Source organism: Saccopteryx bilineata, chromosome 3 (assembly GCF_036850765.1).
Source record: "Saccopteryx bilineata isolate mSacBil1 chromosome 3, mSacBil1_pri_phased_curated, whole genome shotgun sequence".
Classification (NCBI taxonomy): Eukaryota; Metazoa; Chordata; class Mammalia; order Chiroptera; family Emballonuridae; genus Saccopteryx; species Saccopteryx bilineata.
The window spans coordinates 117,790,501-117,813,969 of NC_089492.1; the positions used below are offsets into that span (position 1 = coordinate 117,790,501).

The following is a 23,469-nucleotide window of genomic DNA, read 5'->3' on the forward strand; positions in this document are numbered from 1 at the left end:
CAAACTAGGAATGGCAGTTATTCATTTCAAAGACAAGGTCAGAAACAGAACTGATTATTAAAAACCACAGATTTGCTGCCTGATCAGGTGGAGGCGCAGCTGACAGAACGTTGGTCTGGGATGCTGAGGTTTCTTATTCTAAACCCCAAGGTCACTGGCTTGTACGAGGGATCCTAGACATGACCTGCATGGTCTCTGGCTTAAAGCCCAAGGTCACTAGCTTGAACAAGGGGTAAGTGGCTTGGCTGGAGCCCCTTCAGTCAAGGTACATATGAGAAAGCAATCAATGAACAACTAAGTGCTGCATCTGCTACTATGAGTTGATGCTTCTCATCTCTCTCTCATGCTCTTAAGAAAAAAAAAAAAAAAAGTACATATTTACAAGCTTTCAATGCCTTTTAAAAATGTTCTTTAAGCCTGACCAGGCGGTGGTGCAGTGGATGGAGCGTCGAAGACCCAGGTTCGAGACCCCAAGGTCGCCCAGCTTGAGTGCGGGCTCATCTGGTTTGAGCAAGGGGTTACTCGGTCTGCTGAGGCCCGCAGTCAGGGCACATATGAGAGAGCAATCAATGAACTAAGGTGTTACAATGAAAAACTGATGACTGATGCGTCTCATCTCTCTCCGTTCCTGTCTGTCTGTCCTTGTCTAACCCTGAGTCTCTCTGTCTCTGAAAAAAAAGGGGGGGATGTTCTTTAATATGTCTACTTAATTTTATGTAGTAACTATGCAGTTACATTTTTAGCTGGTGTATTATAAGCTGTGGTGGAACCATTCAAATCCAACCCAAATTTTTCTTTAATTTTAATCTTTTAAAGATTTTATGAGTGGGTTGGAGGTGGGGTGCTACGGGACAAGAAGTATTAACTCATAGATGTTGTTCATTGATTGCTTGTTGCATGTAGCCCAGAGTTTTGAACCCAAGATCTCAACATTCCAGGCTGATGCTCTATCCACTCAACCACTACAGGCTAGGCCAACCAAACCTTTTCTATGGCATTGAAATTTAGTCTGTTCTTAAAGGCGTTCATTTACCTGTTTTAACTGCATCATTGTCAGTGTAAATAGTGTTACAAACTGTTCCTCATATTGGCTCACACTCACACCAGCAATCTCAGTGAGGCACTTCAGAGAGACATTTCGAAACATTGGAACATTCAGGAACTACGGCCATAAAAAAAAGCATAAAATTAAATTGTCTGCAACACTTAAAATAAAAAAATAAAAAAAATAAAAAAAGGGAGATAAATGGGTGATACACTTTGTTTTGCAAATGTTATTTTGAGGAAATTTCATTATCCACCCAATAGAAAATAAATATTTTAGGAGCTAACTGTGCTTTCTGATGATGTGTCCCTGGCCATCTAAAAAACAAGAAGTTGTTTAGTAACCTGCCTAGGACCTATTATGTGACTTTTAAAGATATCATGTTTTCTGTTTAGTTTAAAAAGAACCCAAATCTTTATAATTGCTCAGAATTTTAAGAAATGGGCAACACACCTATGATTAATGAACAGTGTGGGAAAACTAGCTCTTTCATATTCTACGCTGAGAAGGTATAAAAATGGTATGCCATTTGTGGCCTGTAATTCAAGAGGCATCAGAAGACCTGGCTACTGACCTGATACTCATATAAATTCATACAAAATAAATATTCAGACAAGAGCATAAATGTCTTGATCAAAAATGTTACCAGAAGTACCGTTTACAACAGTAAACAACTTTATATGAAAATTATCTATTAATAAATATCTCCAATATTATAAATTCATCTATCAGATTAGCTCCTCAAAACTTGAACTACAAAGCCCAAAATGTAAATCACAACTGGCTGCTGTTAAAAAGTCACAATTATGCACATCATTTATTTATTACAACTACCAAGAAAAATATTTGAAAATATAATACAACCAACTGGTAACTGGTTATCTCTTGAACAATTATGGAACCTCATAAATGCACCATATAGAACTGCATTTAAATTATCAGAAAAAGATACTTTCCATCCTTAACCTAGCTCATTGCGGCCTATATAATTACTTAAAACAAATTTAATTTCATTACAGTTAACGTGAAATTACATGGTATAGGTAAAGCAGTAAGGTTTTGACAATATTTCAAAGAATTACTAACCGAAACTACGCAAAAGTTCTTTTGAGCAGTTTCCTTATCTCAGAAAAAAAGGTTGTTTATGGCTATAAATGCAAAACAATTGTTCTATATGAAAGAGCAATACAAAATAATATAATATACTCAACTATTAGGTAAAAAACTGAAATGTATTCATTCTACCTTATAAATTAATGTGCTGATTAACTTGGTCTCAAAAATATATCCCAGTGGAATCCAGTTAAGAAATCTGAGCAAAGTTTCCAATGTTGCATGTACAAGTGGAGCATTCTGGGAATTTTCCTGCAACAAAAATATACCTATAAATTATTTTTATCTTCTTATAACTTATTTTTAAAAGTGAAATCAAAAGCACTTACCATCACAAACTGACACAGCTGAAAGATTTGTGAGAACTCATTGCACATGCTAAAAAAAAAGCGATCAGTTTAGAAGAGAAATAGAATTTAGAAGTCAAATACAGTGATTATTTTATGTAAATACATACTAACAAATATTAAAAATTTTAGCAATCTGGTCATTAAAAACTTGAATTACTTCTATTTAAACACATACCAAAAAAAGTTCATCAAAAGCTACAAAGTTATTAAAAACTATGTGTTTCTTCAGGTCTGGTCCTTACTCTATTTTAATATCAATCAGTTTAGTCTTTTTTTTTTTTTATCAGATTTATAGTTGTAAGTACATGAAATAGATTATTATTCCTGTTATTTTTTAGCAAGCGAGAAAGACAAGAGACAAACAGGAAGGGAGAGATGAGAAGCATCAAGTTGTAGTTGAGACACTTTTAGTTGTTCTTTGGTTGTTTCTCGTATGTGCCTGAACCAGGGGTTTTTTTTTGGGGGGAGGTCCCTCCAGCCAAGCCAGTAACCTTAGGGTTTCAATCCTAGGTCCTCAGTGTCCCAGGTCAATGCTATATATCCACTGTGCTACATACCTAGTCAGGTCAGATTATTCTGGTATTATTGTATTATTTCCCCAAAAACTGTAAACTTTCTTGCCCTTCTGTATGTCACAAATTCTAAAATGTGCTTATACACCAAACCAGAATGAGAATTATAAAATCTGACACTAGTCTGACTACATAGTTATAAAGGCAGTAATATACTGCTGTGCCCTAATAATAATAAATTTTTACTACTAAGAAGGAAGAAAATAAAACTCTGGCATGATCCAAGTGTTTACAGTACGGAACTGATGAGATACAGGCTTAGCATTCATTGGCATTTGAACACAAGTCATTTTCCTTGGAATCTATAAGTAGTTGGCCACCCCAAAAGGGCTTCTGGGAACTCTCAACCTATAATCCTTTCCCATGTGATGTGTGACGTTACTTTCTGTGACAATGAATGTGTGATAGCCTATCTTTAACACCACGAGTACTTTTTAAGCCTCTAGATGTAGAATATTAGGTCCATGGTAGGACTATTTATATTTGTAATCAAATCTCTGGTCAGGTAAGCTCAGTTTGTTAGAGCACTGTCCCCAAATGCCAAGGTTGTGAGTTCGATCCCTATTAAGGGTATATGCAAGAATCAACCAACTGCCTGATCAATGGTGGCGCAAGGGATACAGCAGTGACCTGTGATGCTGAGGTTTCAGGTTCAAACCTGAGGTTGCTGATTCGAGCCCCTTATGCAAGGCATATATGAGAAGCAATGAATGAACTAAAGAAATAAAACAACACAACTACGAATTGATACTTCTCATCTCTCTTCCTTCCTGTCTTTCGCCAAAACACAAACAAAAAACACCCCAATTAATGCATAAGTGAAATAATAAATCGATGTTTCTTTCTGTCTCTCTAAAATTAGTAAGTTTGCACACAAAAACGATTAAAAGTAACCTAACATATTATAATCTACCTACAAATTCCTTTAAATAGTTTGAGAAATTACTTAAACTTCTAATACAAAATACTTGCCTGTCTTTTAAATGCTTAGCTTTTACTTGAGTTATCTGTCCACTGGAGAAATCAAATACTTCTTCACTCAAGAGTTTAAGAATCACCATATTATTCTGACAGAGACTTTCACTGGTCCTACTTGCTCCAACAATATCACTGATAAAAGTTGGCCAATGTTTTGGCCATTCTTGTTTCAGTATCTAAAATAAGTAAAAAAATACCAATTTCACTTCACCTGTCAATGAAATGTCACACTAAAAGTATTAAACCACTTTCGATTTTCTACTTTTATTAAAATAGAAAATGTGCCCCCCCAAATATACTGGATAGAAAGTACAATATAGATCAAGTCCTCTGTGTCTAATGCCCATTGATTCTTCTTAATTATCTCAACTGGTCTAATCTGGCTCTAATGTGTATGTATATCAGTATTTGCCAGATAGGTACAAATTATAGGAGACAAAGCAATAAAAAGGTGATATGCAGGGGAAAATCACTTTGCTTGGAATCAGCCCTTGTTATATAGTGGAGTTTGGATACATCAATTTCAAAGAAGGCATTACAATTAGGGATGAAATTATCTTTGAACAAAAGCCTAATAGACTGTTGTATACTAGAGATTTCCCAACCAGGTATTCTGTTATAGCACCTATAAGAGTTAAGTAACCATCTTCTTTGCACTGTTCTTTCTCCTCATTCAGAGATAAGCTACTAACAAAAAGTCCTTAGTATAAAAGCCAGTTTAACTTAATGAAAACACAAATGTTTTAAAAAAACAAGTTTCCAAATTTTATTAAATAGAAAAATTTATCTCTATCATACACCAATTAATCTCAGAAAAAAATTTTGACACAAAATATAGGTAAATATAAAATCTCAAAAGTTAGATGATACAGAAAGTTGAAAAAGCTAAATATCGAGATCAATTAAAGGGATGCTAAATTCAAGGGCAATGATTTATGAATTAAGTGACATAAACGACACGAAAAGTTAACATGCACAGTACAAAGCAAATGACAACATTTTAAACAAGTCCAATCCATACTGGATCCACAAAAGTGATGGGTTTACAGTATTGCGTGTTTTCTACCACAGCAAATTAATAATTTCAAACACTAGACAGTAGGTTAACAATGATAGTCATTATAAAGACATCACTACTTCTGCAAGATGTTAGTTTCATAGTTCCATTTTTTAATAAAGTAGGTTCAAATATTTTGTTCAAGTAATCATCCTAACTGAAGCATTTATCTTGAGAAAACAGTGAATCAAGTAAAAGCTTACCTGAACAAGAATCATATTCAATTTCCCAATATATACCTTTTCCTTCTAAAAAAAGAAAAATGTTTAAATTAAAAGAGGGTCTAAAATAGGTATAGAAAGAACATAAGCAAAGGAAACCTGAGAGAAAAATAATTGTGTAACTATTGAAAATGATTGTGCATGTCTCTGCAGATCTGTGACACAGAAGGATTAAGGCTGAAGATTCAATATTTAAGTAATTTTACATTGCCACAATAATCTTAAAACAAAACAAAACAAAACAAAAAACTCTTACCTCCACACAAGTTGGGTCAGATGACGTCTTGATAATGAGGCCAACAACGTATTTTTTTATTCCTACGGGGAGAAAGAACCCCAATACTTTTATAGCACGCTAATAAATCTTAAGAAAAAATTAGAGGAAGAAGGCAGAACTGTCAGATAACATGCCCAATACCATCACCATGTTGGCATTTTAGTGTACACTTCTTTACATTTTTAGGTTTCATTGTTAACCTTTACAAAATATAAACAGTAACAATTAACTTCTAAGATATTCTCTAATGATATACTTGTTAAATACACCAACCACATCTTAGATTTTGAATGAAAAAAATACACGATTAATATATATTGTTCATTTAAATAAATACATCAACTTATTTTGGTTGGTTAAAACTGCAAAAACTCTGAAGATCATTAAAAGCAATAAAGAAGTTTATGCAAAATATTCATAAATCAAGGTCAGGTATTTTTATTCTTTCTCAACATATTATAACATTCATCTCGGAAATGTAGTTTTAACTTTCCCCCCACTACAGTATAGAAAGAGTTCAAGAGGCACATAAGAGAAGCAACCATTGAGTGCACAACTAAATGGAACTAAGTGAAATAAGTTGATACTACTCTCTCCCTCTCTTTACCCCTTCTTCTGTCTCTCAAATCAATGAAAAGACTATAAACCAAGATTCTTTAAATAGTTATGACTCCATACTTTCGATTTTAATTTGCATCATTCAGAATTTACAGTGCATTCTCTATAGGTTCCTTTAGATTTTAAAATAATGTGTTACAACTACATTATCATACCATACCTGAAGTGTCTGAGGCAGGAACCCCAATTGAAAAAATTTTCATTTCCCCACTATGTAAAGACTACATTATTTTAGTTTTTGCTTGCCAAATTACTTACAAAGATTTTCAAATTTCAGAGCTCTCTGAACTTTGGAACTACAGATGAGTTGGTGAAACAGCTTGCCCAAACCCTTATCTAACAAATTAGAATACTAGATTCTAATTTTCTTTTAAGAATTTGCTGAGAATTTACCTATAATAATTAGCAGAAAATATAATCAAAGTGAAAACAAAATTCTTACATGATTATGAAACTAGCTCTTCATAAGCTTAAGTATTAAATTCACTGTTTTATATATGGCTCCCTTTCATTGGTACTTGAAAATACCTTCTTTTACTGAAAATAATTTTTATCAATTATAGCAAAACTAGCCATTTACTTTAACGTCCCAATTAAAAACTTTCAAAAAAGAATATAAAAATAACTTTCCAAATTGTTGGAAAATTTTATTAGTACAATAAAGTAAAATATATCGCAGAATAAACAGAAAATGTTAAGTAGTGTCAACATTATGGTAGAACATTTAAAAATACTGCTTGTGTGTGTGTGTGTGTGTTTTGTATTTTTCTGAAGCTGGAAACCGGGAGGCAGGCAGACAGACTCCCACATGTGCCTGACCGGGATCCACCCGGCATGCCAACCAGGGGGCGATGCTCTGCCCATCCGGGGTGTCGCTCTGTTGCAATCAGAGCCATTCTAGTGCCTGAGGCAGAGGCCACAGAGCCATCCTCAGCACCCGGGCCAACTTTGCTCCAATGGAGCCTTGGCTTTGGGAGGGGGAGAGAGAGACAGAGAGGAAGGAGAGGGGGAGGGGTGAAGCAGATGGGCACTTCTCCTGTGTGCCCTGGCTGGGAATCAAAGCCGGGACTTTTTTTTTTTAAATTTATTTTTTTTAGAGAGGAGAGGGAGGAGAGAGAGAGAGAGAGAAAGAGAGAGAGAAGGGGGAGAAGCAGGAAGCATCAACTCCCATATGTGCCTTGAACCGGCAACCTCAGTGCTTTGCTTTATCCACTGCGCCACCACAGGTCAGGCCAAAGCCGGGACTCTTGCACGCCAGGCTGACGCTCTACCACTCAGCCAACAGGCCAGGGCCAATACTGCCTGTTTTTTTTTTTTTCTGAAGCTGGAAACAGGGAGAGACAGTCAGACAGACTCCCGCATGCGCCCGACCGGGATCCACCCGGCACGCCCACCAGGGGCGACGCTCTGCCCATCCTGGGCGTCGCCATGTTGCGACCAGAGCCACTCTAGCGCCTGAGGCAGAGGCCACAGAGCCATCCCCAGCGCCCGGGCCATCTTTGCTCCAGTGGAGCCTTGGCTGCGGGAGGGGAAGAGAGAGACAGAGGGGAAGAGAGAGACAGAGAGGAAAGCGCAGCGGAGGGGTGGAGAAGCAAATGGGCGCTTCTCCTGTGTGCCCTGGCCGGGAATCGAACCCGGGTCCTCCGCACGCTAGGCCGACGCTCTACCGCTGAGCCAACCGGCCAGGGCTAATACTGCCTGTTTTTAAGAAAACTTCTTAAACAGTTCACACATACGCAATGTAATGGAAATTATGTTCTTTACATTTTAAAGTCCGTTCCTCATTATGCAAAGACACCATAGTAACCGTTGCAGACAAGACCCACCAAATAACACTAAAATGAATTCACAAATCTTCAGGAGAAATGGAATATCTGCACAGCCTCGAATTATCTTCCCAAGATATTTATTGCTTTCAAAGTGAAAAACTGTTAATTTTATAAATAGAAAACTAGCAGGTACTGCCGTAAACAACTGATAAATTTTAGTAACTAGTGAATTAGACATACTGATTGACATTATGTACCCCCTGAATTGGTGGACAGAGGAGACATCACATGTGATACTTACTCTAGCTTAAAAACAAAAAACAAAAACAATCCTGAAACAACCTAAAACAGAAATACACTATACAAAATAACTGACCAGAATTCATCAAGTGTCAGGCCTAGAATCAAGAATTAAGAACTGTCACAGATTAAGAGACTAAGACACACAGCCACAAATGAACTGTTGAACAGAAAGAGCCTGACTAGGCAGTGGCACAGTGAACAGAGCACTGGACTGGGACACAAGAGGACCCAGGCTTGAAACCTCAAGGTCCCTAGCTTGAGCATAGGTCCCTGGCTTGAGCAAATGGGTCACCTGCTTTGCTATAGCCCTTTGGTCAAGGAACAAAGAAAGCAATCAAATTAACAATTAAGGTGCCCCAACAAAGAATTGATGCTTATCTCTCTCCCTTCATGCCTGTCTGTCCTTCTCTCTGTCTCTTGGTCACAAAAAACAGAACCAGAAAAAGGACATTAAAGAGAAAACTTGTGAAATTTGAATTAAGGTCTATAGCTCAGTTAATACTACTGAACCAATGTTAACTTTTGGTTTGATCATTTTATTATGATTGTATAAATAGTTACTATCAGGGCAAACTAATATATGGCATGAATGCATTGTTTTGTATACAGTGGTACCTTGAGATACGAGTTTAATTTGTTCTGTAACCGAGCTCGTAAGTCAGTCAACTCATGTATCAAACAAATTTCTCCCATTTAAAATAACTGAAATAGATTTAATCCGTTCTAGCCCTGTGAAACATCCCCAAAACATCCTATATTATATAAAAAAAGACATGTTCTAATTAAGAAACACACATGTATACTACTTTCCAAATGTATAACAAAATATATGAAATAAAAGAAAAAGTGTTATTAAGTACTGTATTCTTACCTTGGAGACAGACGAATGCGGCTCACGAAGGTGAATGGTGGAGGGAGGAAGGGATGCAGGCACTGTAGACACATAAACTAAAACTGCACTTTCTTAACACTAAATATAAACTAAACTGCATTTTCTTTAAAGAAAACTAAAACTTCACTTTCTTTACTTAAAATGAAACCACAAAAACTTAATTGTAAAAAAATGCACTTTCTTAACTTTAAACTTAACCTAAGCCTAACATTACATATTTTTCATTTAATCATCACCTGTTTTTGCCTTTTTGGCTGCACTTTCACTTGCAGGACTTTTGAATAAAAATCTATCCAAAGAGGTTTGCTTTTGCCTGCCTTTTCAAATGTTGTGGAAATGTGACAAACAAGTGTCATTAAAAAGTGCTGAAGCTCGACCAGCTGAAACTTTTCAATGAAACTTGAAAGCTTCTCCCACATTGCCAGCATGTATTTAATTTCACTTGTAGAAATCACTTCCTCGGACTCTACCTCCTCCTCACTACTAATCTCTTGCAGAAGCTCCGTATGTTGCATCATCTGTAGCTTCTTCAACTCCTCAGTTGAGAGTTCCTCCTCATGTTCCTCGACGAGCTTGTTTACATCACCCTCATCTACCTCCAGACCCATTGACTTTCTGAGGGACACAATCTCCTCCAACGCTTCTACCTTGGTCTCTAGAGTTCAAATCCTTTGAAGTCCCTGTCTGCAACACCACCATGCCATATCTTTTTCCATGCCAAGTTCAAGGTTCTTCTTGTAACCTCTTGCTGTGCCAAGTCAGTAATGCGTAAACATATCATGATGTTGTAGTGATTTTTCCAAAACTCTCAAAAGGGTTAGAATTGTATTCTCAGTCACCTCAAGCAGGGGCGGAACAAGTGCTTTGTGTAAAGCTTTTTAAAGTTGGAGAATGTCATCTTCAAGACCAGGTGGGTGGGCTGGAGCCTTATCAAGGATTAGTAATGCTTTCATCGGGACTTTTTCTTGAAGATATTTCTTCACTGCAGTACCAAAGACAAGATTTACCCATTCAATAAAAAACTGCCACGTAACCCATGCCTTAGCATTGGGGTGCCACATAACCTGCAGTTTTTCTTTAAGAATCTTGTGAGTCTTAAAGGCTCAAGGATTTTCGGAATGATACACTAGCAGTGGCTTTACTTTACAGTCACCACTAGCATTTGCACACAATGCAAGGATCAGACAATCCTTCATGGGTTTATGGCCTGGCAGCTTCTCTTCCTCTGAGGTGATGAAAGTCCTCCGGGACATTTTTTCCCAAAACAATCCTGTTTTGTCATAGCTGAACACTTGTTGAGGGATGTAGCCTTCCTTTAAGATAAGCGCAGCAAAACGTGAGATGTATTCCTCTGCTGACTTAATGTCAGCACTTGCAGCTTTACCATGGCTCACCAGCAAGTGGATGCCAGATCTCTTCTTGAAATTTTCAAACCAGCTGTGACTTGCTTTAAACGTATCTTCTGCTGCTTCTTTTGAGGTTGATGGTTGTCTTCAAGTTGCTGTAAATAATACGTGCCTTTTCGCATATTACCGTCTCCGTCACTGTTATCTCCTGCCAGCCTTTTTTTCACCCACACCAGCAGAAGCTTCTCCATTTCTCCATGGATATTTGTCCTTAATTGGGACAGAATTATAGTTCCTTTTTGCTCAATTTGCACTTTTGATGGCATCCTTTTGTTTATTGTAGATGTATTGCAGTCGTACAGCCTTGCCAGTTCAATCATTTGTACACCATGCTCACCTTTTTCTATTATTTCTTGCTTTACTTCTATGGACATCATTCTCTTCTTCTCACCACTGTCCTTTACGCTCACTTTCTTCGGCCCCATGTTAGCACACAAAAAAAGTTAGTAAAAAGTGAAAAACGATGCAAGAATGAGTACAGTGCACAAGATTCGACTTGATTCTGCAGGTAACAAGTGAGAAAGAACGAGATGCTGGTGTTGTGCTGCTGATACTGGACCCGTGCGCCAATTAGCAGCAGCTTCCTGAATCATGACTCATATCTCGGAATTTCGCTTGGATCTCGAATAAAAATATGAACCGAGTCGCAGCTTGTATCTTAAAAAATTCATATGTTGGTCTGCTCATATCTCAAGGTACCACTGTACAGTCTAAAATTATTTTCAAATCTTAAGTGGCTTTGTGGGCAAACAAAATAAGGCCTAGTTTTAATAAGATGATTTTTAAAATAAAAATCTTTATGTATCACACAACAATCTCACATGATCTTGATAACCACTAGAGCTAGTCAAAATATAATTCTGACATCAACCTTTCTATTTACATATAAATTACTATCATTAAATCCCTCCAAAATAAAAAAGAGCAATTAAAATAAATAAAATAAAAAGCATTTCTCTGAAACCTCTTAATCCAGGTTATAAAAGTTTAAAAATAGAAAAACACAGCCTGTTCTGATTAAAAGACTGACAATAATAGCATGAAATAAGAAATTCTGTAGTTTTCTTTTAAATCTGTCAAAAAGAACAAGACAATGTCCATAACTACTAGTGTTGCCTCTAGTTGGGAGTATTTAAGATTTTGTGGCTTTTCTCAGCCTCAGAGAATACAAAACAGGATTGGATATAAAGTAGATCCTGCCACTCTTCTGTTACTGAATAATCATTAATTCTCCCTTTTTTCAGAGGCCTCCAAAATTTTCTGTAGAGTTAAAAAATGGTAAAAGATGAAAATAGCCCAAAAAGCTAGAAAGTTCTCACCAACAATTAAGTCCCAATTTAATGTGACTCTACCATGATCAGAAATTCTGTTCCTTCAATAGACTGGAACTATATGTAAATAACATTGTTTTGATTAAGTATTTTGGTCTTTTTAATGTCTGTCTAGAATCTCCTACTGTAAGATACCAGAGCTTATTTGCTCAAGTATCATTAACTCCTTCCCAAATTCCTTCCTATAGTTTACCCAGCAATTTTTTAAAAGCAGCTCAATTAAGACAACTCTAGCCCTGGTCAGTAGCACAGTTGGTTAGAGTCTCTTCCTGATATGCCAAGGTTGCAAATTCGATCTCCAGTCTTGGCCCATACAAGAATCAACCAATGAGCCTGACCAGGCGGTGACACGGTGGAAAAGAGCATTGGACTGGGATGCAGAGGACCCAGGTTCAAAACCCGTGGTCACCATCTTAAGCGTGGGCTCATCCACTTGAGCATAGGATCATAGACATGACCCCATGGTGGCTGTCTTGAGCAAGGGGTCAGCTGCTTAGCTGTATTCCATCCCCCTCTTCCCCAGTCAAAGCACATATTAAAAATAGCAATCAGTGAACAACTAAGGTGCTGCAATGAACTGATGCTTCTCATCTCTCTCCCTATCTGTCAGTTCCTCTGTCAAAACAACAACAAAAACCCGACAAAAAAACAAAACCTCCCAAAATTTTAAACTTACCAGTAATCAATTTATTGAAGTGCTGGTTTTTAACAAACAAAAAGACTACTTTAAAAATGCCTAACTAGTCATTAGAAGGCAGATATGATGTAAATTTTTCCAAATCTAAGAGTTTATGAATCTATATCATCTATACCCTATTTTCTCTATGTCAAGAAAAAAATAATTGACAGTCTCATTTCCAATTAAAACAGCAATGCCAAAGAGTCAATATAAATAAGTGGAAAGTATCAACTTCAGCTACCCAAAAGAGTGAGTTTTAAGTAAATTCCATTTTGACCTAGAATCTGTATATATTGCAAGTTGTTTACAAAGCGTATTAATAATCTTATTTCCCAATAGCAGCTTTTAAATACTAGGTAATGATACGGTTATTAAAAAAAGCAGTTGCCCTGGCTGACTGGCTCAGTGGTAGAGTGTTGCCCATCAGCCCAGTCTGTGCAAGTCCCGGGTTCAATTCCTGGTCAGGACACACAGGAGAAGCAACCATCTGCTTCCTCACCCCTCTCACAGTCTTGGTTCAAATTGTTTGAGCCAAGCAGGCCCCTGGTGCCGAGAATGGCTCCCCAGCCCTGTCCCAGGTACTTAAAATAGCTCAGTCTCTGAGCAACAGAGTAGCTGCCCAGATGGGCAGAGCAGAGCCTGGTAGGGAGCCGACTGGCCAGACCCTGGTTAGGGCGCATATGTAGGAGTCTGTCTCTGCCTCTCCGCCTATCACTTAATTAGAATAAATAAATAAAATAAAGATAGTGAAAAAATGCAGTAACCCCTGGCCAGTTGGCTCAGTGGATACAGCAGCAGCCTAGTGTGCAGACATCCCAGGTTCGATCCCCAGTCAGGGAACTCATGAGAATTGACCATCTGCTTCTCTTTCCCTCCTCTCCCACTCTTGCAACCAGTAGCTTGCCTGGTTCCAGTGTTGGCCTCAGGCACTGAGGTTAGCTTGGTTGATTTGACCATCAGAGCCCCAGACTGGTTTATGGCCTTAAACAGATACTGAACAAGAACTCTAAAAGATAATGCAGAAATTAAAATTTTATAGACTTCATACATCATTTTTTTTTATTTTTTTTATTTTTATTCATTTTAGAAAGGAGAGACAGAGAGAGAGAGAGGAGAGACAGAGAGAGAGAAGGGGGAGGAGCTGGAAGCATCAACTCCCATATGTGCCTTGACCAGGCAAGCCCAGGGTTTCAAACCGGCGACCTCAGCATTTCCAGGTCGATGCTTTATCCACTGCGCCATCACAGGTCAGGCTTCATACATCATTTTTAACAGCCAAAAGGTGAAAACCACCCAAATATCCACATAAATGAATGGATAAACAGTGTGGTGTGTGCATGCACACACACACACAGGAATATTTGGCCTTAAAAAGGAATAAAATTCTGATACATGTTAAAACACAGAGAAACCTTGGAAACACGTGCTAAGTGAAATAAATAAGGTAATAAACTAGAGTATCTAGTCATAAATGTATAAATTAAGTATTCTTTTTGTAATGTGATTTACTACCATGCACATCTTTATCGGTCTCCCTGGTCTCATACCAACCACCAGAGCTGGGCTTCAGGCATGGATGGACTTTGGGGCCAGAGGCTGGCATAGTGACAGAGCATGTCCCATAAGCAACTTTCAGGCAGGGAACCCCCTTTTCCAAATATGGCATGATTGCACATATATTTGATGACTAAAATAGGCAAACTCATAAAGACAGAAAGTGTAATAGTGGTTAAAAGGACTAGAAAACTAAGGTAAGAGTGGAAATTGTTAGCGTTCATTGGGTAAAAACCAAAACAACTCATTGATATGAACAACTTATGGTGATTGCCGGGGTAACACACAATTTAGTATATAGATGATTTGAAAAATTGTGCAAGTGAAACCTGTATAATTCTGTTCACCAGTGTCAGTCAAAAAAAAAAAAAAAAGATTAATGGGTAATTTCAAATTGGGATGATGAAAAAATTCTGGAGATGTACAGTGACAATGTACATCACAATATTGTATTGTGAATTTACCAACACTAAATTACAGACATAAAATGGTAAATGCTATATATATTTTATTACATATTTTATTAAAGATTTAATTTTTCTAAAACAAAAAATCAAATTTATTAATATCTATCTTCCTTTAATAAAGTCTATGTGTAAGTCTCCTATTGCTATGGGGATACAAGTGAAGTATTAGGTATTGTTAGGTCTTAAGGAAGTAAACATTTCTTATAGAAGGTACACATAACTTTAAGGACAAAGTGCTACTTTAACAGAAGTGGTAGGAAATTATTTTATGTCAAATATATATGATATTGAAATATAACAGGACATTTTGAAAATACTGCCTTGTTTTTTAAGATATAATATATATATTTAATCAGTATTTTCTTATTATACCAGCATGGTAGAAAACTGGTAAAAAGAAACAAATAGCTGCATCTGTCAAATTTGAGATTAGACTGATGTTTCAAACATTACATTCTGTGAAACAAAAAAATAAAGGGATTTCTCATGAATCTGCTTTATACACAAGAGCTTAAGAGCTCTAAAACTTAAATTTTCTCTCCAAATTACACACAAAGGAAAACAACCATCATCTGTGTTCAACAGAGAATAACAGTATCAACTTATAGTAACAGACACACATACACACAGATGATATGAATGAATGCTCAACAGCATTATTCCTTAGGGAAATGCAAATTAAAACCAGGAGAGGCTATTATATGTACTATAATGGTTAGAACAAAAACATCATACCAAGCTTCAGTGAGGATGTAAAGCATATTTACATACTGCTAGTGAGAAAGTAAAATGATACAACCATTTTGGAAAATCAGCTGGATAGGCCATTAAACATACAACACCATATGATGCAGCCATTCTACTACTAGTTAATCAAGTGGGTGATAGAAAGCAATTTGGGGGGGGGAAGATGGTAATCACAAGATGAAGAGTGGTGCTTCCACGGGTATAGGCATAAATCAAAACATATCAAATTGTACAGTTTATTGTGTATGCCAAATTATACCACAAGAAAACAAAAGAAAAAATCAAATGCAAATCATTTTTAAAAGTCAGTATCACTTAAGGCAACATAATGAAGTTGTGAACTTCAGTACAATAGGAGTTCTTTTAAAAAATTTATTCATTTTAGAAAGGGGGGAGGGGGGAGGGAGAGAGAGAGAGAGAAGGGGGAGGAGCAGTAAGCATCAACGCTCATATGTGCCTTGACCAGGCAAGCCAAGGGTTTTGAACCAGTGACCTCAGCTTTCCAGGTCAGGCACAATGGGAAGTCTTAAGCATGAGAGTGACCCAATTAGTTCTATTTTAAAAATATCATGCCAAATCCTTTGTGGTGACTAGATTATAACACACAAAAGTGAGTATTAAGGAGCCCCATTAGGAAGCTATTGCAGAAACTTTTTTTAAGGTTAACTTGAGACTACTATATGGTTATTTAGTGAAACTAAAAGAAATGAAGATATTTTTGTGGAAGAAAAGACCCCAACAAACAAGCTGTGTTTTTCATAATCAGCACCTAGAAGTACAGAAGGCTTTACATACATTACACCTCTTATATCCCAATAACCCTGCAAGATAATCAAGATTCAAAAAGATATTATCATGTGCCTAATTCTAAACGAAAGCATTGTACACCTTGAGTAATTAGCTTTGGTCTGTCAACTTCCTGAATTATAACACAGAACTGCACAACTCAGTAACTACCCAACTATCTTTAAGCGACCAAACCTCCAAAACATCCAATTATGATCTTATTTTTTTGGACTGTTTATTTCATTAATTCATCACTCCTTTCAATGCCAGCAAACTTGTGTCTATTTCACATCATTTATAATCCATATGCCTTCATAGATTAAAACATGAGCCTTTAGCCTGGCCTATGGGGACACACTGGACAGAGCATCAACCTGGAAAGCTGAAGACGCCAGTTCAAAACCCTAAGCTTGCCCAGTCACGGCACAAGGGACAAAGCAATCAATGAACAAGTGAAGTAACTATGAGTTGATACTTCTCTTCCCCACCAGTCTTCTCTGTAAAATCAATAGATAAAGCCTGATCAGTGGGGGCATAGGTTTGAAACCCCAAAGTTCCTGGCTTGAGCAAGGGGTCCCTGTCCCAGCTGGAATCCCCTAGTCACACAAAGTATGAGAAGGAATCAAAGCACAACTACAGTGATGCAACTAAGTGTCAATACTTCTCATCTCTCTCAACTTCTCTCACCTCTCAAAAAAGAAAAAACAAGCCTTTGGTTTAAATTTTAAAAAATGCAGATACAAGCCCTGGATGGCTAGCTCAGCGGTAGTGTCAGCGCAGCATGTAGGAGCCCTGGGATGGATTCCCAGCCAGGGTACACAGGAAAAGCGCCCATTTGCTTCTCCATCCTTCCCCCTCTCCATCTCTCTCTTCCCTTCCCAAAGCCAAGGCTCCACTGGAGCAAAGTTGGCCCAGGTGCTGAGGATGGCTCCATAACCTCCACCTCAAGTGCTAGAATGGCTCCCGTTGTAACGGAGTAAGGCCCCAGATGGGCAGAATATTGCCCCCTGGTGGATGTGCCAGTGGACCCCAGTCAAGCTCATGCCAAGGTCTGTCTCTGTCTCCCTGCTTCTCACTTCAGAAAAATACAAAAAATAAAAATGCAGATACATTTATACATATAATTATTTCAGGGAGGAATAAAGGAGTCTTTTAGTGTCTTTCCCCCACCCCACCCTTTACAGCAGGGGTCCCCAAACTGCGGCCCCCTGAGGCCATTTATTCGCCCCCGCTACACTTCCGGAAGGGGCACCTCTTTCATTGGTGGTCAGTGAGAGGAGCATAGTTCCCATTGAAATACTGGTCAGTTTGTTGATTTAAATTTACTTGTTCTTCATTTTAAATATTGTATTTGTTTCTGTTTTGTTTTTTTACTTTAAAATAAGATGTGTGCAGTGTGCATAGGGATTTGTACATAGTTTTTTTTTAAAGTCCGGCCCTCCAACGGTGCGAGGGACAATGAACTGGCCCCCTGTGTAAAAAGTTTGGGGACTCCTGCTTTACAGTTTAAAATTTCTAAACCAGTACATACATTGTTTTGTTCTTTTTACAGAGAGAGAGAGAGAGAGAATGTGTGTGTGTGTGTCAAGGAGAGGGATAGACAGGGATAGAGAGACAGGAATGAAGAGAGAGGAGCAGCATCAATCATTAGTTTTTCACTGCGACACCTTAGTTGTTCATTGATTGCTTTCTCATATGTACCTTGACCGTGGGCCCTCAGCACACTGAGTAACCCCTTGCTCGAGCCAGAGACCTTGGGTCCAAGCTGGTGAGCTTTGCTCAAACCAGATGAGCCTGCGCACAAGCTGGCGACCTCGGGGTCTCAAACCTGGGTCCTCTGCATCCCAGTCTGATGCTCTATTCACTGGGTCACCGCCTGGTCAGGCCATACATATTTTTTTTTTTTTTTTTTTGAGAGAGAGACAATACAAGCCTGCAACCATAGGATCGTATCTCTATGATCCCACGTTCAAGTCAGCAATCTTGGGGTTTTGAACCTGGGTCCTCGGCATCCCAGCTCTAGATCATTACTAATTAGGCAAAAAATTATTTTTAAAATGAAAAGTTGATGTGCAGCCAAGATAATAGATTCAACATCCCTGAAAATCCTAGTTTAGCTTTAATTACATCAGTGACTAGCAAACACTCCCTCTATCTAGAAACCATTGTACTTCACATATTAAAATTTATCCTTCACCTTTCGTAAGTCTAAAATACTTAAGTCTTTGGTGTTCTACCTCCCTAGAAGAATACCTGCACCTTTCCCTCTCCTTGTTCTTTCCCCACAGCATGCATCACCTCACTCGACTCTAAGGAATATCACAAAACTTGTAGCCAGGGGAGCAATGGGCAGTGGCTGCTCATCCTAACCCCTGAACCTGTCTGCAAGGCCCCCTTTTCTCTGTCTACTGAACTAATAGTAGCCCGCCTTGGCTCACTTCTTTCACTGTGACTTCTCAGTGAGTAAAAGCAGTACTGCCTAAGCTCTCTCCACTGCTTAAGCTCCCTCCTGTTGCTTCTTCTGTCCTTAGCGTTCTTTGTTTCACTTTAATAAACATACTCTTGGCCTTGGCCGGTTGGCTCAGCGGTAGAGCGTTGGCCTGGCGTGCGGGGGACCCGGGTTCGATTCCCAGCCAGGGCACATAGGAGAAGCGCCCATTTGCTTCTCCACCCCCACCCCCTCCTTCCTCTCTGTCTCTCTCTTGCCCTCCCGCAGCCAAGGCTCCATTGGAGCAAAGATGGCCCGGGCGCTGGGAATGGCTCCTCGGCCTCTGCCCCAGGCCCTAGAGTGGCTCTGGTCGCGGCAGAGCATCGCCCCTGGTGGGCGTGCCGGGTGGATCCCGGTGGGGCACATGCGGGAGTCTGACTGTCTCTCCCCGTTTCCAGCTTCAGAAAAATACCAAAAAAAAAAAAAAATAATAAAATAAAATAAAAAAAAATAAAATAAACATACTCTTAAAAAAAAAAGTCTGATTTATAACTTATCTATGCAAATATTCACTTCAAAATTTAACCTCAAAGACATCAACTATACACACACACATAATTTATAAGAGCAAAAATACTGGGAAAGCTATTATTAAGTACTTAAAGTAGAGGAATAAAGTAAATCGGGGAACACAAACTTAATAATATGTAATTTGTTAATTAAATAATTATATACTGACACCTGTATGCCAAGCAAGAAAACAATCAAGACATTTGCTAATCCCTGACATCATTAAGCTAACATTTTGGGGAATGAGTGATACAAACAATGACAGCCAAGTGTGATAAATGATGTTATCGTGTGCGGGGGAGAAGAAGACCTCCAACAAATAGTATTTTTTTTTCCTGGCCAAAATAAAAAGTGATAAAATCCATATCAATGCAATATATTTTGTATTACCTAAATCTAAATTAAAATGTTCTATTACGATTGTATTTTCCTTGAGCATTTAAAATTAAAATGTCTTTTAATTAAATTTTTTTTTGTGACAGAGAAAGACAGAAGGACTGACAGTGACAGAGAGGAAGGGAGAGAGATGAGAAACATTACTTCTTCGTGGCAGCACCTTATTCATTGATTGCTTTCTCATATGTACCTTGACCAGGGCGCTACAGCTGGCATGCCCAATAGGGGGCAATGTTCTGCTCATCTGGGGCCTTACTCCGTTACAACTGGAGCCATCCTCAGCACCTGGGCCAACTTTGCTCCAATGAAGCCTTGGCTGTGCGAGGGGAAGAGAGAGACGGAGAGGGGAAAGGATGGAGAAGCAAATGGGCACTTTTCTGTGACCCCTGCTCAAACCAGATGAGGCTGCGCTCAAGCCAGCAACCTCGGGGTTTTGAACCTGGGTCCTCCATGTCTGGCGCTCCATCCATTGCGCCACTGTCTGGTCAGACTAATGTTTTAATTTTGTTAAAAATTTTTTGAGGCCCTGGCCGGTTGGCTCAGCGGTAGAGCGTCGGCCTGGCGTGCAGGGGACCCAGGTTCAATTTCCGGCCAGGGCACATAGGAGAAGCACCCATCTGCTTCTCCACCCCTCCCCTCTCCTTCCTCTCTGTCTCTCTCTTCCCCTCCCGCAGCCAAGGCTCCATTGGAGCAAAGATGGCCCGGGCGCTGGGGATGGCTCCTTGGCCTCTGCCCCAGGCGCTAGAGTGGCTCTGGTTGCGGCAGAGCCACACCCCGAGGGGCAGAGCATCGCCCCTGGTGGGCGTGCCGGGTAGATCCCGGTCGGGCGCAGGCGGGAGTCTGTCTGACTGTCTCTCCGTTTCCAGCTTCAGAAAAATAAAATAAAAAAAAAGAAATTTTTACTTATTGATGGGGCAGTGGGGCAACTGGGCAACTGGACGGGGATAAACATTGATTTGTTCTTCCACTTGGTGGTACATTCATTGGTTATTTCTTTTGTATGTGTACTAATTGGGAATCAAACCCACAACCTTGGGGCATAGGGATAATGCTCCAACCAACTGAAGCAACTGGCCAGGACTAACTATGTTTTCTAAAATGTTCTTACTTGGGTAATTACTACCTGTGTGTCTTTTGCTCCTCTGCGATCAACTTGATTCAGGATATACGAAGGGAACTCATAGCAAAAGACATCTAACCCAGACTAGAATTTAAGAGATTTTCACGTGCTTTAGACAAATGGCCTAAATTTAAAATGCTATTACCTAAAAGAATATGTGAAAATTAACACATGCTTACAACAATCACCTAAAATCTGATTTTAAAAATTGCTAGACTGAAAAAAAAATTGTACAAAATTTATTTTGGCTTGCTCTTTGTATAGCTAAACCTATTCTTCCTTAAAATACAAGAAGCATTGCAACTGGTGTAAATGAGCTTGTCTAAAGGGCCTAACCTAATCATTATTCCTTTCTTTTAGCACATTTATAACTCATTACATGTATCTAACTTAATGTCTACATAGTGTTCATTTTTTACATACATATTTTATCTTCTGGCCCACAGTACTTGGATGTAAGTGTATATACTTATACAGTGTGTCTGTATAAAGTCATGGTGCACTTTTGACCGGTCACAGGAAAGCAACAAAAGACAACAGAAATGTGAAATCTGCACCATAAAAGGAAAACCCTCCCAGTTTACGTAGGATGAGGTGGCAGCATGTGCGCATGCAATGACGTAACACCGCGTACACAGCGAAGCAGCCCATGGCTATGCTAGTCGAGATGTGGATGGTACAGAGGAAAGTTCAATGTGTTCTGTGGCTTGTTAAATTCGAATCCGTGACCAAAGTGCAATGTGAATATCGGCGAGTTTATAACAAAGCGCCACCACATAGGAATAACATTATTTGGTGGGATAAGCAGTTGAAGAAAACCAGCAGTTTGGTGGAGAAACCCCATTCTGGTAGGCCATCAGACAGTGATGAGTCTGTAGAGGCTATACGGGATAGCTACCCAAGGAGCCCTAAAATATCTGTGCATGAGCCCACATCAAACTGCACTGAATAGGTATGAAACTGGGAGAGTTTTCCTTTTACTTGGTGCAGATTTCACATTTCTATCATCTTTTGTTGCTCTCCTGTGACTGGTCAAAGTGCACCATGACTTTACGGACACACTGTATAATCTTAATTCCTAACAGTGTTTTGAATGAAACAGATATACAATAATATATATACCTCCACATATATAAATATATATGCTAAGGAAAATGTAATGTACAGTATTTGGGGGGTTATACCCATCCATTCCCAATACCAAAGTTATTTAAAGATGAAGGAAAATTAACGTTCAGAAATGTTAGCATATTTAGTGAACCACAAAATCTTAAGCCTGGAGAAACCTCCCAAAACTGACATTGTTAAAAAAAGAATTATGAAATAAATATGATATGAATTTATTTTCCAGTGTTTACAAATGAGAGCAATTACCTTAAACAAGAATGTGAATCATTAAATTCATCATGCAAAGTTGTGGTTGAGAATCTTTTTTTTAATTAACTTTTAGAGAGAGGTAGAAGGGGGAGAGGAAGAGAGGGGTTGGGGGGAGGAAAGAGAGAGAGAGAGAAAGAGAGAGAGAGAGAGAGACAGAGAAGCAGGAATTATCAACTTCTAATAGTTGCTTCCTGTCTGTAACTTGACTGGGCAAGCCCAAGGTTTCAAACCAGTGACCTCAGCATTCCAGGTTGATGCTTTATCCACTGCGCCACCATAGGTCAGGCTTAGTTGCGTATCTAAATCTATGGTTCACTGACATTCTCTGGGAGTCACTTTACATGGTCTTTCAGTAATGAGAACCTTTAACTTCTCTACCTCCCCCCACCCTCTTCCTCTCCTTTCCCTTTACTTTTAAATTTGTGTATTATTCCATGTATTGTAATATTCATTACTGGTCAGTTACTATTTAGTGAATTTAAAATGACATATTAGAGCATGTATTTAAATTTCATTTACTTCAGTCATAGTTTCAGAGTAACTATGAGGTGTTACATATTTTTCATCACAATATCTACTGCAGAAAGTTCGAACAGTTTGGTCTCCTCTTTTCCCTAAAAGAGAACCTCATAAACTAACTGCATTGCCACATGATTAAATCAGAACTATCTCCATAATTAACTAGATTCAATACACCTGACACCCAAATCCTTAACTGTAAATAAAAATGCCAGGATTAATAAAATTTCTCTGAATTTACAATTTTGTAAAAACATTTTCCTACCTTCACACTGGTTCCGCGGAAGAATCTTCCACCTTGTTTTTATCACATTTTCCAAAATTTGTAGTCCATAATACTGAAAATTGGATAACAGAAGCATGTGAACATATTGCTGAAGACTAGCAACTTGCAGGATTCACAAACAGACAGACATTTACACATTTACATCTAAAGTTTCAAAAACAATGCTACCAAGTTTAATTACATATATTAAACAAGGATCTATTCACCCATATACTGAGTTTTCATGCATTTTCCTCATTTTATTGTTTACTACTCTATTTAATGTCCTGCTGTTTATACATGCTCACACCAGGAAGAAGAACCAAATAAAAGCCCTTTTGCAGCCAAATGGGCTTATCTGTAGAAGGAAAAATAGCAGCCAGATATGAATTCACAGCATAAATGACTGCTCATAAAATCACGTATTTTAACACGACCAGGCTCCTAAGAATTTAGCAGCTTGGATGCTCTCAAGCTTCCTACCATCTTCTAGGAGTTGTAAGCTCTTGGTCAAGGATTAAAGTATTGTCACAGATATTTTCTATAAAAAGTGTTTACAGACATCACTGGTGTGTTATTTAAGGAGCAGCAAGACAACCCATGGGTATAATTTTAAATTTTAACCCTCC

General features: G+C 38.5%; 1 protein-coding gene across 3 annotated transcripts in view; it reads right to left on the bottom strand.

Moving 5' to 3' along the window:
* The window catches only part of XPO1 (exportin 1), a 50,597-nt gene that overhangs the window by 14,711 nt on the left and 12,417 nt on the right, over positions 1-23,469 (bottom strand). For all 3 annotated transcript variants that reach the window (XM_066267208.1, XM_066267206.1, XM_066267207.1), the window contains 7 exons: positions 22,841-22,913; positions 5,593-5,654; positions 5,319-5,363; positions 4,053-4,234; positions 2,488-2,536; positions 2,291-2,410; positions 1,034-1,162 (listed from right to left, as the gene is read on the bottom strand). In XM_066267208.1, coding sequence (XP_066123305.1) covers positions 1,034-1,162; positions 2,291-2,410; positions 2,488-2,536; positions 4,053-4,234; positions 5,319-5,363; positions 5,593-5,654; positions 22,841-22,913 — 660 coding nt within the window. The remainder of the gene's footprint in view (positions 1-1,033; positions 1,163-2,290; positions 2,411-2,487; positions 2,537-4,052; positions 4,235-5,318; positions 5,364-5,592; positions 5,655-22,840; positions 22,914-23,469) is intronic.